General features: G+C 33.6%; 2 protein-coding genes across 2 annotated transcripts; both read right to left on the minus strand.

Annotated features, from left to right (window-relative positions):
• Window positions 1-5,565: 5,565 nt before the first annotated feature.
• Window positions 5,566-7,198, minus strand: LOC130939499 (uncharacterized). The gene is made up of 4 exons (XM_057867601.1): window positions 7,021-7,198; window positions 6,562-6,899; window positions 6,307-6,417; window positions 5,566-5,763 (listed from the first exon to the last, which is right to left on the minus strand). The coding sequence occupies exons 1-4, from the start codon at window positions 7,196-7,198 to the stop codon at window positions 5,566-5,568; spliced, it is 825 nt and encodes a 274-aa protein (XP_057723584.1).
• A 54-nt stretch (window positions 7,199-7,252) lies between these two features.
• Window positions 7,253-10,368, minus strand: LOC130939500 (uncharacterized). Its single transcript, XM_057867602.1, has 5 exons — window positions 10,041-10,368; window positions 9,292-9,682; window positions 8,981-9,133; window positions 8,481-8,759; window positions 7,253-7,703 (listed from the first exon to the last, which is right to left on the minus strand). Exons 1-5 carry the CDS (start codon window positions 10,366-10,368, stop codon window positions 7,253-7,255), a joined length of 1,602 nt encoding a protein of 533 aa, XP_057723585.1.
• Window positions 10,369-14,435: the final 4,067 nt, after the last annotated feature.

Raw genomic sequence — 14,435 nt, forward strand, 5'->3', positions numbered from 1 at the left:
TTTGGATTTTGAATTCAGGTGGTTAAAGTGGTTAGAAAAAGGAGCGTACAAGCAAAAGTGCAAAATTTACGTAATTGATATAAATGAATACTAAATATTTACTAAAAAAATATCATATAACAAAATTACAAAATTATAACTAACTATTCTATCCTAACCAACTCTCTAATGAGATACAAAGTGGTAATTCATGACGCTACTCCACCTTAACCAAATTTCTTCTAAAGATATCCTAAACGGATAACTACTCTACCCAAACCAAATATCTCACACAGAAATACAAAGTGGTAATCTATGATATTTCATCCAAAACCAAGTCCCAATATACATCCAAAATATAAAGAGAAGATAACCAAAACACAAAACCAATATTCTCTAATCAAAAGAGTGACTGATAACTTGGTATACATAACGAACTAGTATAAAGCCTGCACGATGCGCGAGTTGTGTACGTAATCTATTTTATTATATTCAGATATAACTTGTTTTCAAATAGATTAGTATATATTAATGATAAAACTTAATTTACTTAGTATGTAGATAACCTAATTAGTTATATTGATATAGAATTTGACTTTAAAAATTAATGTATAAAATCTGGCATAGTTATATTGTTTAATATTTTAGTTAAAATTAATATATTTTTTATAATTTTTTTTCATTTGGTAACCTTCAAAATATATTTTAACTAAATATATAAAAAAATTTGTAGGTGAAATTAGTATTATGTATATTTGAAAGTAACTATGGACATAATTTCTCTTAATATATTAATAGACTGTTACATAAAGATATCAATTTTTAAATTAATATTGCGTCTAATTTATAAAAGAATGCTCTCATATTGGTGATAAATAAATTAGTTAAATTTGATGAGTTTGGAAAACTCTAAATTAAAATTTGTGATGACTAAACATTATTAAAAATAATTAATTATAAAATTATTAATCTGATTTTCATTTAACATATATTGATTAATAATTTTGTTGCAGGTTTTTAATATTGGGCCGAAAATGAAATTCTGGTGCAAGCCCAATATGCTTATGAACATTCAGCCTTGATATTAATTTATTGTGATCATTGTGGCTGAGACAATGTAGTATTTTAAATTGGGCCGAAATAAAAGGAAATGTTGCTAGCCAAATGATTAAAATATTCAGCATTAATATGAGTTAGTTTCTTGTGGCTGAATGGAAAATAAACTACTTGGGCTAGAATAATTTTGGTTGATCCAAGCCCAACTATGTTATATGCTTAAGATCCAATGCTTGATTTTAAATCCATCAGGAAAGCAAATGTTAACATTTGCCTCATGCTTCCAACGGATACAAGTATTATACCATGTGATGGATTTCAAAATCTATTATATTGTTAATTGATGCATGGGAAATATGAGAGAGAAAAGTTCAGCTGAATTGATTGATGGCCATAATGACTACACGCCACTCTAAGCTAGGGAAGTAAAAGCAACTTTTACCAATAAAGTGGTTTATCACATTGAATTGCTTTTCTTCTAAGTTGTTTATTCTCTCTCATCTCTTTCTTGTTTCTTCTTCGGTCCTTGTCCAGGAAGCTATGGACGCTATGCTCATCAACAAAGAAAAAGAAGAAGTTGCATGCATCAAGACCATCAAGTTAATGATGGCAGGAAAAAGAAAAGTATGTAGTGGCTGAGATTTTCACCAAATGTGGTTAGATTTGGTGAGGTAATCTCGAGCTCTTCATGCTCAGAAAAGGAAGATGAAGATTCGGCCAGCAAGGGAGATTCTTGAAGCATGGCTTGTCTTTGATTCTGCTCAACCACCACAGGGAGTAGCTAGAGTGGCGAAGTGATGGTTGAGGCAGAGATTGAAGCAGATGAAGTCATCATCATCATAAAGCATCAAGGGCCAGAAATCCATCTTGGAGAGGAAGCCAAGGATGGGGTGCCCGGATTGATGAAGAGCGATGATCAAGGAAGGACTAGAGGTAATTGCATGTTGGGTTTTGCATGGTTATCTCTTCTCTCTCTATGTGGCCGAACCGGTTCTGTTTGTTGAAGGAGGAAGAAATTGGTTCGGTTTTGGCTTCAATAAGTGGAGGCTCCCCTCTTCTATAATAAGGGTGGACAACCACTGTTTGATGCAAGGAGAAAATTTGAGAGTGCAAGGCACAGAGTTCTCAGAGCTACCTGAGCTAACAATTTTCTCTTCTCCTTCAATGTTCTCTGTTTTGTAATTTTCTGTTTAATTTTGTCATGTCTTGAGTCTCATGGGAAAAAGGCAAACAAGTGAAGTTTGTATGAAAAAGCCATAGAGCGGAAAAAGGCAGAGAGAGCAAAATTAAAAGAAAAAGCCATAGACGTCTTAGAGTTCCTTTGTTCATCTATGTTGTGTTTCATGATTCTGTGGGAATCCCCTTGTAAGTTGGGTTAGCACTTTACAGTTTGTAATCAAGTTGATTATAGTGAAATTCCATCATGTTTGTGATGGAGACTAGATGTAGGCTGCACTGCACTTAGCAGCCGAACCAGGATATATCTGGGTGCAATCTTCTTCTCCTTTCTACTCCATTTCTGTTTTCTACTACACAGGAGCAAAAACCAGAATTATCTCGTGCCAAGTGACGAGACAAAAAGAAAAATCTCGTGGCTAGGGACGAGACAAAACAAAAAGTCTCGTGTGAAGTGAAGAGATAAAAAGAGTAAAAGTTTTCAGAATTAGTCTGACAAGTCAGCAAGTGTTATCAAGCAAAAAGGGGGCTAAGATTCAACCCCCCCCTTCTCTTAGCCACTGAAACCATCAAAATTTTTTTAATAACATCAATTAGACATATTTTTTAATTGAACGGGAATATAATATTTATTGATATTTCATAATTTCACTCTATATTTATGTTTAGTTAATAACAAGAGTTTATTAATCCAATAAAAGAACTGAATTTCCTATCACTCCCAATAAAAATATATGAACAAAAGTGGTCTTATGAATAACAACCCCTTTTTTTGAAATATAGAATTGGTTTCCTTACTCATTAATCACTTATAAGTCTTACTGTACACAATATTTTTTTGTTTCAATTTGAATTTGACTTAAGCCATTGTAAAGATAAAAAGATGAGTAATAAAAATGAGGCTTCATAAAGATAAGTCACATTTTAAACTTTTTATGGTCATTGTAAAAATAAGATGATTAATAAGCTTCCTAGTTATAAACCACATGTCACGGGCCTATTTATGAGCCAACTGTAACGATGTGCAATAATTAATTACCCTACCTAACAAAGACCAACCCATTAAAGTGGGAAGCTTTTTTCCTTATACCAAATAGAGTGGAATCGGCAAATGGATTTATTGCTTCTGCTTCACTGTGAGTTGAACAGGTTGGGTTGATTGGCAAGTTAATACAAAAACTCAACTTAAAATCTCCTCTAATAGAAACTAAGCTTCTTGTTTTCATTAGTACATAGCCGTTTGTTACTATTTAGTTTTGTTTGTAGCTGTTTTTTTTAATTCATCACCCATTTATGGTGGATAATCATATCTTGTGTTGAGCTAAATCAATGAGTTCGTCGAGAATTTTGCTAAGTGTGGTGGAATTCATCCAAGAATTGGGGTGTATGTTCATGGAAGGTAAGCACAAATTTGGGTTAATATACTCTACTGTTATACTCTTTTTTTATTTCCTCTGATTTTATTTTTCTTTGAACTTCATCTTGTTGATGGTGATGCTTTTTTGTTTTATGAAGGACACTGAACTCCGTATACTGGATATCGAGATGGGAAGCCTAAATTTGTATTGTCGTAAAGGTTAAAATTCAAAAAATTTGCTAATTAAATCAATTTTGCATTTGATGTTGTTGTTTTTGATTGGCAAATCAACGTAGGCAATTAAACATTCACGAAATGTTTAATCTTTTAGGATTGACACGTTTGAAAGAATGGTTGGTGGCATATTCGTAGATATCAATTGCACCAAGGATACAAAGGGTCCTCACACATAAGAAATAGGTGTTAAAGTACTATCTTTACAATTTAACCAAAGAATTTTGCTTTGTTAAGTTTGTATGGAGTGAAACAATGTAATTTGTATTGTTTGCCAACTTCTAGTTTGGCATGCGAAGATTTGGGGTTTCACTATATGTAAGATACCTGGTCACGGTTGGGCGGGCTCCGCCTTTAAAGATTGTAGGCATCATGCGGAATATTTGAAGTTAACCCCTATCCTAATAACTTGTGAAAATAGAAAGTCTCGTCTTTTGTTTCCATGGTTGATTTGTACGTTTAATTTAGTTTGTTGATAGTATTGAAAAATAGTAGATTAGTTTCTGCCAATCTTCTGGAAATTGTAAAGGAAGTAATTGTTGATAATAATAAAGAAACTGTTATTAAGACTATGAGAACATAAGTGTGTTAAAAGTGCGATATTGACCACACAATTGACTAGAACCATTGTAGGGATATAACCTTTTTCTAAACCTTGTGATATGAGGCGGTAAGAAGTGCAAAAACTTCCTAATGCCAAATTGAAAACAAATGTCATTTATCTGCGTGGGTAATAACTAATCATGGAATAAAATTAACTACGCAAAGGGAATGTGAATGTGTGATGACCTCTCAATTAAGTCTTCAATACCATAAAATAGCAACATGTGACATGGAAAGCCAGGTGGATATGTCTTGGATAATGATTGACAAATTTAATGCATCTTGATGGTTATCAGTGGCTAAAAGAAGGGGGGTTGAATCTTATCCCCTTTTTCACTTAGTAACACTTGCTGCCTTTTAGAACTCTTTGAGGAGATATTTCTGCTTTTTGTCTCGTCACTAGTCAAGAGACATTTTCTTTTTGTCTCGTAACCAATGAGGAGATATTTTTCAATTTTGTCTCCTGTGCAACAGAATCAGAGATGGAGTAGAAGAGAAAGAGAGAATCACACCAAGAAGTATCCTGGTTCAGCTGCTAAGTGCAATGCAACCTACATCCAGTCTCCATCACAACAATGATGGAATTTCACTATAATCATGCAGATTACATACACCAATTCTCCCTAGGAGCTACCCTTCCTATTCGGGGCAAGTTCAGAATCTATCCCCAATCCTGAACTTGACTTGGTCACTTACCAAGCTTTTAACTGCTAAGTGCTAACCCAACTTGCAAGAGGATTCCCACAAAATCATGAAACACAACATAGATGTACAAAAGACCTCTAAAGACATCTATGGCTTTTTTCTTTTAATTTTATATACTCTGCCTTTTTCCGCTCTATTGCTTTTTTATACAAACCTCACTGTTTGCCTTTTTACATGAGACTCAAGACAGACAAAATTAAACAGAAAATTACAACATGTAACACATTGAAGGAGAAGAACTTCTGTTAGCTTGGGTAGCTATGAGAACTCTGTGCTTTCACTCTTTTCTCCTTGCTTCAAGCCTTGGCTGTTCACCCTTATTATAGAAGGGAAAGCCTCCAAGGTTGAAATGGTTGAACCGAGCCAACTTCTTCTTCTTCATGCATCAAACCGGTTCGGACAGAGAGAGAAGAGAGGAAACCGAATGCAAAAACCAACATGCAATTACCTCTTCTTCATCCCTTCTCACCAAGCTCCATCAATCCGGGCCTTCCATCTTGACTTGCTCCCCAAGAAGGATTCATGACCCTTGATGAGTGATGCTTGACAGCTCCATCTGCTCTATAATTCAGCCACTTATATTTAAACATTTTTTGCACAAGGCTGAAAATCAACTTCATACTGGGCTTGCCACTTTCATCCCATAACTGAATCTGCACAACGCAAAATTATTAATCAACAAATGTGAGTTAAAATTTAAATTAATAATTTTTTAATTAATTATTTTAATAATCCTTGATCATCATCAAATTAATTTGGAGTTTTTCAAACTCATTACATCTAATTGTGCCTATAAACCAAAAGAAACTTGGAATCAATAATGATTTTATAAATAACTTAATAAGTTGTTAATTTGGCCCCAAGTGATCATTCACAACTAATTTGTCGTGTGTTGAAAGATTTCATTAATAATATAAGCATTGTAAATCTCTGTGGAATAAGTCCTGCCAGCTATATGGCTATATCCTACAATTCATATGCGATTGTAATCACCTAATTCTAAGCTGAACAATATAATATCACATTAATAAAACATTTAATAAGGATGGGTAAATAATAAGTTAAATGCAACCAAATTGATGTTTTGTTATCTTTAATTGGTATGCAAATTCAATCTAATCTACGTTTTGAAACACCTCTTTGTATACCATATTATCTATTTTCTTCTTTTGATGATCGTCATGACATATTAAAACCTTGAGCCTCCTCCTATGAGTAACCCTGGATACAGCCACGTACAACTGTCCATGTGTGAAGACAGGTTTCTTCAAAACAAATCCGACATTTGATAATGATTGTCCTTGGCTCTTGTTAATTAACATAGCATAGGAAACCATGATAGAAAATTGTCTCTTTTGGAATCTGAATGGTATCCTATGATCAGATGGAGTTAGCGTCATACGTGGAATAAAGACTTTCTACTCTGTGTCGTTCTCTATTAGGCTTCTTACTTCGATGATGTGGTTCTCCAATTTGGTCACCACTAACCTAGTACCATTACATAGACCTGCAGAGTGGTCTATATTCATTAACAACCTAATCGGGGTTCCTACTTTGAGTGTTAACTTATGGTTAGGAATCTCGGAGCATCTGATAGTGTTAAGAAATTCTGGTGTATGTACTGATGCCAACATATCATTATTCACCTCATTTTGACATGTTGTGTCAGAACTATAATAAATTTTGGCTTCTCCAGGATTCAGGCTCATCATAAAACTATTTATTTCATCCACCATTTGGAGTATAGGTGTAAAAATGGCTTTGTCTTTAATGTGTGCTATTGGAACACCTGAACAATTCAGGGTATGTTGCTTTGCAAATTTCAAGTATAGGGTCATCCTACTTTTCAATAAGATTATCGTAAAGAATTTGAATATTGTCTATCCCCTCAATCGATGTTCTACATTTACCATCTCCTATTGCAAGAATCCATTCAGCAAGCAATCTAAGATCATTTTTGCTGTCATCATCAACCTCAGTTCTGAGTCTCATGTTCTTTGTTAGTGCCAAAAGCTTGCAACTATTCCACAGATAAGATGAGTTTAATGTTGCGTTTACAATATCTTGTGTACTACCTTTAGGTATCATTGGTAATATCTATCAAAAATCACTCCCAAATACAATAGTTTTTCCATCGAATAGCTAGTCAAGGCTTTTTGGATTATTGAATCGCAATAGGTCTCTCATCGTCTTATCAAGGACATCAATGCAAAGTCTATTTACTATCGGAGCTTCATCCCATATAATAAGCTTGGCCCTTATAATCAAATCTGCCAAAGCACTATTTTGCTTTATATTGCATGTTGAGAATTCATCCAGGTTGATTGGGATTGCAAACCACAAATGTGATGTTCTTCCACCAGGTAATAACAGGAATCCGATTCCACTCGAGGCAACCAATAGAACAATTTGCCCTTTCGACCTGATCGCACTAACTAGGATTTTCCAAACAGATGTCTTTTCAGTGTCGCCATAACCATATTGAAAAAACACATCACCTTGTCCATTGTTCAAAGTTTCCATGATGGTGCCAAATACCTTTTTTTGTTCATCGGTTAGCTTTGTCAAAAAGTTAGCTAGTTCTGCGCTAAGCCTACGTTTATCATAGCGCAATTAGTCTAATATCAACCTGTTAACCCCTAACTGAAACAACTGCTGTGAGGATAGGTCGATATTTAGAAATGACATGGATGGAATCTCTTTTAAACTCTTGTAGGATTTAAGAATTTTTTCAATTTCTAAAAGAGTAAGATCCATCGTCTCATGACCTATCAGCTTTATATCATTAAAGAGAAGCTACAGATGGTTTTTAATTATCAATTATATAAAATCTAAAATATTGAACTAATTTCTTCGAATAAATGATCCAAGAATGCAAAATGTGTGTTATGATTGAGTAAAACCGAACTTTTCAATGGTAAAGATAGATTAATCCTAAATATAAACCTCGATGCCAAATATTATTACATGTGTTTTAATAGGTAAAAACATGTGAAAATAGCCACACGCAAAAATATTTTATCTGATTAGCACAAACAATTCTTGATGTCAAAAATATACCAATTTTTATTTTTGTCATTGACACATGTTGCTCAAATACATTTGTCCATATTAAAACTTTGTATGATACATCAAATAGTCATGTTGAGTGGCCTGTTTAGTCTTTCTTCTTATAAAATAATATAATCAATGAGATGCCAAAAACTATTTGTGTGCATGTATGTCTTGACCATGGTTTGTATTAGGGTAGGACCATAATTATTTGTTTCCTTCTTAGTTTGCTAATGAATTAAAACATAAATTATGTGTAAGGTCTAATATGGGAACTTATTATTTGAAACTTGAAATAGTAGTGCACATAGCAACATACCATGATTCTCGTATAAGTTTCATTGAATATATAGGATATCTTCCGATAAGATTTTCCAACTCCTTTCCCATATATTCTGGCCTTGTTATTGAGTTTGATATTAGAAGAGTTGCAAACAACTTCCTTAGGTATTTATCGAAACTCCAATGGCTTGCTTTCTTGATGGCATCAATGTACTCCTTGGCATCATCAAGAATACCTTTTCCATAACATGCATCTCTATAGGTGGGGTACACAACACCGTTAATGGTTCTAATATCCTCATAGCTTGTCGGGCCTCTAAAAAAATTTAACAATATCGAAGATAATAAATTTCACCGGATCTAGGAGGAACAAAGAATATCCGTCCAATTACGGAATGTGATTTCTGTGGAAACCATTTTTTTGGTGTCGGATTCCAAATAAACTTAGAAGGAAACTTTACATATGTTAGAGTGCGGGCTCCAGATAACTTCTTATTTGCTTCAAATCATCTTAGGAACATCGATTCTTTTACGGACGCTTTCCTGGCAACATCTTGTAGGTTTTCATCATTTTGGAAAACTACTGGTTGCTCACCAAGCAAGTGAAAGCCCAAACGTACAACTAATGGGTCTTTATAATGAATATTGTAACCAAATATCCTCCATGCTGCTTCACATGGGAATATGTATCTACAGTCATAATACATATGGACTTCATCACACTCGTCATTCTCTGCATCAGTGTTAGCATTGTTGTAGAACGAAGTAGTGACTCGATCATTCCCTTTGTTACATACTTGATTTATCTTGATTAGTTGCACCACTCTACATTAATGTGAGTGCCATACCTCAGTAATAATTTTCTGTTATGTGGGACAACACATCTATTATCAAGATCAATCCCAGATTTAATTATTGTCTTTCCATCTTCCTTCAGTTTGTGAATAGGATATCCATCCTCATCAACCGTTGTACTATCAACAAATCTCTTGAAAAAATGTCTTATGCACTTTTCATTTTCCATGCATGGTGAGTCCCGTTTAATGGTTCCACATAGTCCATGCATCATGTGTTTCTCTACAGCTTCATAGTATGCTGGATCAGCCTCTTTATCTGGTATCTTAGCGCGTATAATCTGATCAATGTCTTCTGGGGTTGGATATTTATCATCTATATGTAAAAACACTAGAATATGCGCATGTGGTAAGCCTCGCTTTTGGAATTCAATGGTGTATACAACTAAAAGTATTTAGAAAATTTGTTAGTTAAATAAATGGATTTTTTTGAGAGACAGAAAAGAGCTATGATGATGCATTATCCTGTGCCCTTCTAACATCCATGTCAATAACCTTTCTTTGTAAATTTTCTAATGTATGAAATATTAAAAAGTATAAAAAGATGGTTTTGCCTTATAAAATAGTTACGAATTGATTTCTAATGTGTTTGATCTATATTTTTTGTCATAGTAGTATAAGGCTAATGATCTAAATCGTAAAATACTATACAATTAGAAACCCTAAGATTATGAATGGTCAAATACAAATTTAAATATTAGTATATCAATTAATAGCAAGGTTGGATATTTACTTGCAGTAACCCTTCCAAAAATCCTTTTTCTTTCTTATGTCTTGTATAAGCCGATCAAGTTTCACTTTGAAAGCTCTACAAACAACATCTGGTCTGCCTTTAGCATTAATTTTCCTATTCTTAAGAAAATCTTCTAGTTCTAGCCACTTAGGATTGCAAGTGAATGTCAAGAAGAGATCTGGATAGCCAACCACTCTACAAATAGCCATTGCATCTTGATAATTTTGTATCATGTATCTCAGACCTCTTGTGAATGATGATGGTAGTATGATACGTTTTTCCTCTGATGAAGGCGTTGTTTCACCTCTCAAGACAGCTTTTGCTAAACCCCTATACATCTCACACCTAAATTTGTCCTAGTCTAAGCAAATATACATCAACCTTAGAGACTCAATTATTGAATATGCATCCACCAAGAATTGTTGAAATAGTCTCCTTGCATAAAGCAATGGCGATCCATTAGCCAACCTCTCTTGTACGCTAAAGGCAAAGAATTCCTTCATTGAAACATGTTCTCGAGGCTTTTCAGAAGAACTTGCCTTTCTATTTAGTGGTATATCACCCTTGTAGCCATCTTCTCCGTAAGGAAACAATAAAGGATACTGTAATCCCAAGTATTCAGGGTTAAGTTGGTTTATTCTCTGTAGCCTTCCCCCTCGTGTCTCGACCATAATATCCTTATTTGATCTATTTTCTCGAGATCAAAATCACCAACTATCAACGCAACTACTTCATTCGTAGATGGGAGATTATACCTTCTTCCATCTTTTCCATGATTGCCTAATAATCTTACTTTACATTAGATTGGTTATCAACTGCTATTTTTTTCCCAGCCATGTGAAATGCCTTGACTAAGGCATTTTGTTCATCTAGCATCAACTTCAAGTCCCCAACTATGTCTTCATGAATCTTCTTAGTTTCTTCTCCGCTGCATGACGTTATAAAGGAATACACCTTTAATTGTCAAGTAATCTAGGTAAACAATCTAAATCATGTGTTAATAAAAAAAGTGTTCGTATTGTACATATATGACATACCTTACTACTGAAATGCGGTTTTGAATCTCATTATGTGTATCAAAAACATAAAGTTGTGTAAATTTTGCCGTGTTTCCTTCTTGTGATAAGAGACTTCCCATCAAGTGGTAATTCTCGCCATATAACACAAATGTACTGGTCCTCTCCAACAGCTCGAGCACAATCAATCTTGACACCCATAGAAGTGAATTGGAACATACTATTATATGTCCTAATGTTTTCACGAAAATGCTTGCTTCTACTGTCATCACCAAACAACAAATCATATAGGACTTTAGGAGCATCTTGTATTTGAGGGATTTAAACTTGGCCGTCTATACAGCAAAGTGTGTATTTTGGGTGATTTGTGTTGTAGTATTTTTCTATCCTCTCGTCATACAAAAAGGTGCATGGCAATATTCACACTTGTGCCTTGCATATCCCATGTGCCAATATTCTGCAAAATAGGATGAATAAAAGTTTATGCATATACTACCAAACCCCGAGAATGATCCATTCAATTAAGAGTTTGGTTTTATTGCCAAATCACTTTCGTTATACCTTCGTCTACTATTTGTGCCCGATTAGCAGATCTTCCATTGTTGCGGCATCCGCTACTGCCTATAAATTTTTTTATGTCAACTAAAATTCAGATGAAAACTCATTAACTAATTGAATTTTCAACCTTCCTTATTGTGCTTCTTTTCTGAGCAACTTGGTTGGGCAAGGGATTTGCGTTTGATACTCTAGGCTTCTTTTGTTGGGACGCTGTTTGATTTTTTCCATACCACACACCAAATTGTTATTATTTAAAACTTGATTTGATAATGAGCTTTGAAGAACCATGACCAAATAACAAAACATGTTTCAAAGAATATTAACTGATTAGCTGATACTTACTGGCTGCTTGAATAATATGGTGAGCTGAGTTCATCTCAGTACTAATCATATCATACTCATTTGAGATCCCCCCGCATGAACTATTTGTATTAGGAGCATTAGTTCTTTACTGGTTGTCTGGTTTCCTGTTTTTTGTGTTGATGTTAGTAAAATATTCATTCTAAAATGACCAAAAATGTTTTAGTTTAATGATATTTAACAACCAACCTAATCGATCTCTCCTGTGGTAGTTTTGTCTTTTCCTAGCCATCTTTAGGGATCTTTCTCTTCTTGCCTCTCGTCCCCCTGCACAAATCCATTTCAAACAATTTGAGGAACAAAATGAATACTATTTTGTGGTATCTTAATTTTGTTTAAAGGTTTACCATAGTGTTGGAATCATATCATCTTTGTTGACTAGATACATATTCAAAATATTGGATTATATTATAGTAAGAAATCACTTTATACATGAAGAAGAAGCTCTTCTGGTGGATACAGTGTGTTTTGCATAACTGATAGGTGCTGCAAAGACATGTTCGTTTATGACCTTTGGTCTTAATCTTAAATTCGTTTGTAAGAAAAATGAAAACATTAAACACCTGTCATTCTATCTTTCTGCCCTTGGGTATTTGGGCTGGTTAATTTGTTAATCTTCCTCTTTGTTTTGGTCAGTGTGGAGCTTTGTTGTTCTGTCAATCAACATTGGATATGAAGAAACACAATTTAAAATAATTTTGAAGACTCTAGGAAAAAATTAACATGTGAATAAACTTGAGTCTATGATGTTATGTGAACTTTGCATTATAAATTTAAAATCTATACACTTACCAACATTCTGACTCAACGAGTTCAAGCTTAGTTCTGTGAAGGGTTGTACTTGAGTCACTACATTTCCTTCGGCCAGTTATGATATCCTCATCTTACGTTTTTCATCTATAGCACTCCTGTGTTTACTCCTAGCAATAGATCGAGATGGACTTTCCATGTCTGGTTTAATGAACCCATTTTATCACATATAGGTGGACACCGGATAAAGTCTACTTAGATGCCTTGTAGAAAATAAAACAACTTAGATATATGGTATGTTAATACCCATGGACATTGAATGTGTATACTATACCAGGAGAAAGAACAATTGAAAAGTTGAAGTCTCCTTTCTATACCAACTGGAGCTAGTTAATTTAATAGGTTTTTTTTATAAACTTGATTAATCTACTTCAGTATATGTTGTTTGAAGAGGTGTTCTAGTAACTAGGGGTGGCAAGCGGGGAAGCCTGCCTCGCCCCGCTCCGTGAGGCGGTTCCAGAATCTTAGCCCACCCCGCCTAATCCTCTCTTTTTTTTACGTTTAATTATTAAATAATATATATAAAGGCATAAAAAAATCTCTTATTTTTTACTTTTAACTATTATAATTTCTAAAAGTATAAACAAATTATAATTTTTATATTCACAAATATTAAAGTCTTTGTAATTATAAATATCTAATAAATATAATTATAAACCAAATTTTCATCCAAAACATAATTATAAATATTATTCCCAAAACATAATTATAAATATTATCTCTAAAACAAAATAAATATAATCCAAAACACTTAATTTTCATCTTCATTATGTTGTAAGTTGGGTTTGGGGAAGTTGGATTTTAGCCAAAAATTGTAAAAATACCTCTTGCTAAAAAAATACTAAGTCCGGCGAGAAAGCCCGCTCCGTCCCGTCAAAGCCCGCCGTTTAAGCGGTGTGAGTTAGACAAATTTTTACTATTTGGCAGTCCCAATTTTCCAGTCCAACCCGCCTTTTTTGACGGGTTATACGGGTCGACCCGACGAATTTATGCCCATTTATCACCCCTATTGGTAACACACGAATAAACCTCACATTTTTATCCACCAAAAAAATAACCAATAAATGAAATCTACTTTTAATACATGATTGAAACGTACATAATATTATTCGCAGCACTGGGTCGATGCAATCAGTAAGCCATGTGTCAGCTAAAGCAAGAATGAATGAATACATATATGTATTAAAGGTGATACGATTAGAATAAGTAGTCTTATTTAAGATGCATCCCAACTTTTCATATCCATATTACCCTTTCTCACCATTGAACTTTGATTTGTTTACTACTTATGTGTTGAAATCACATGATGCTGGTCGCATGAACAAATTTAGTTGAAAGAGTGTGGGAGTAAATGTCCCCATTGAATTTTAAATTATTTTCTAATAGTATATAATAATAAAATTTATTTGCCTTCATTATATAATTAATTTTGAGTCCATTATGTTATTAACTAAATTTGTTAGATTTAACTTAACAAATGTATAAAATTACTGGGTTAATAAATTGATTTGATTTTAAAAAAATTATTGTATTAAAATTGTTTTAAAAGAAATATTAGAAAATTATAATATTTTTTGTTACTATTAGTAAATATGATATACTAATATTTTACTATTATATTATTAGAATTTATAGTTTAGAATTTAGAATGTTGGTTAAAA

This window comes from Arachis stenosperma, chromosome 7 (assembly GCF_014773155.1).
Source record: "Arachis stenosperma cultivar V10309 chromosome 7, arast.V10309.gnm1.PFL2, whole genome shotgun sequence".
Classification (NCBI taxonomy): Eukaryota; Viridiplantae; Streptophyta; class Magnoliopsida; order Fabales; family Fabaceae; genus Arachis; species Arachis stenosperma.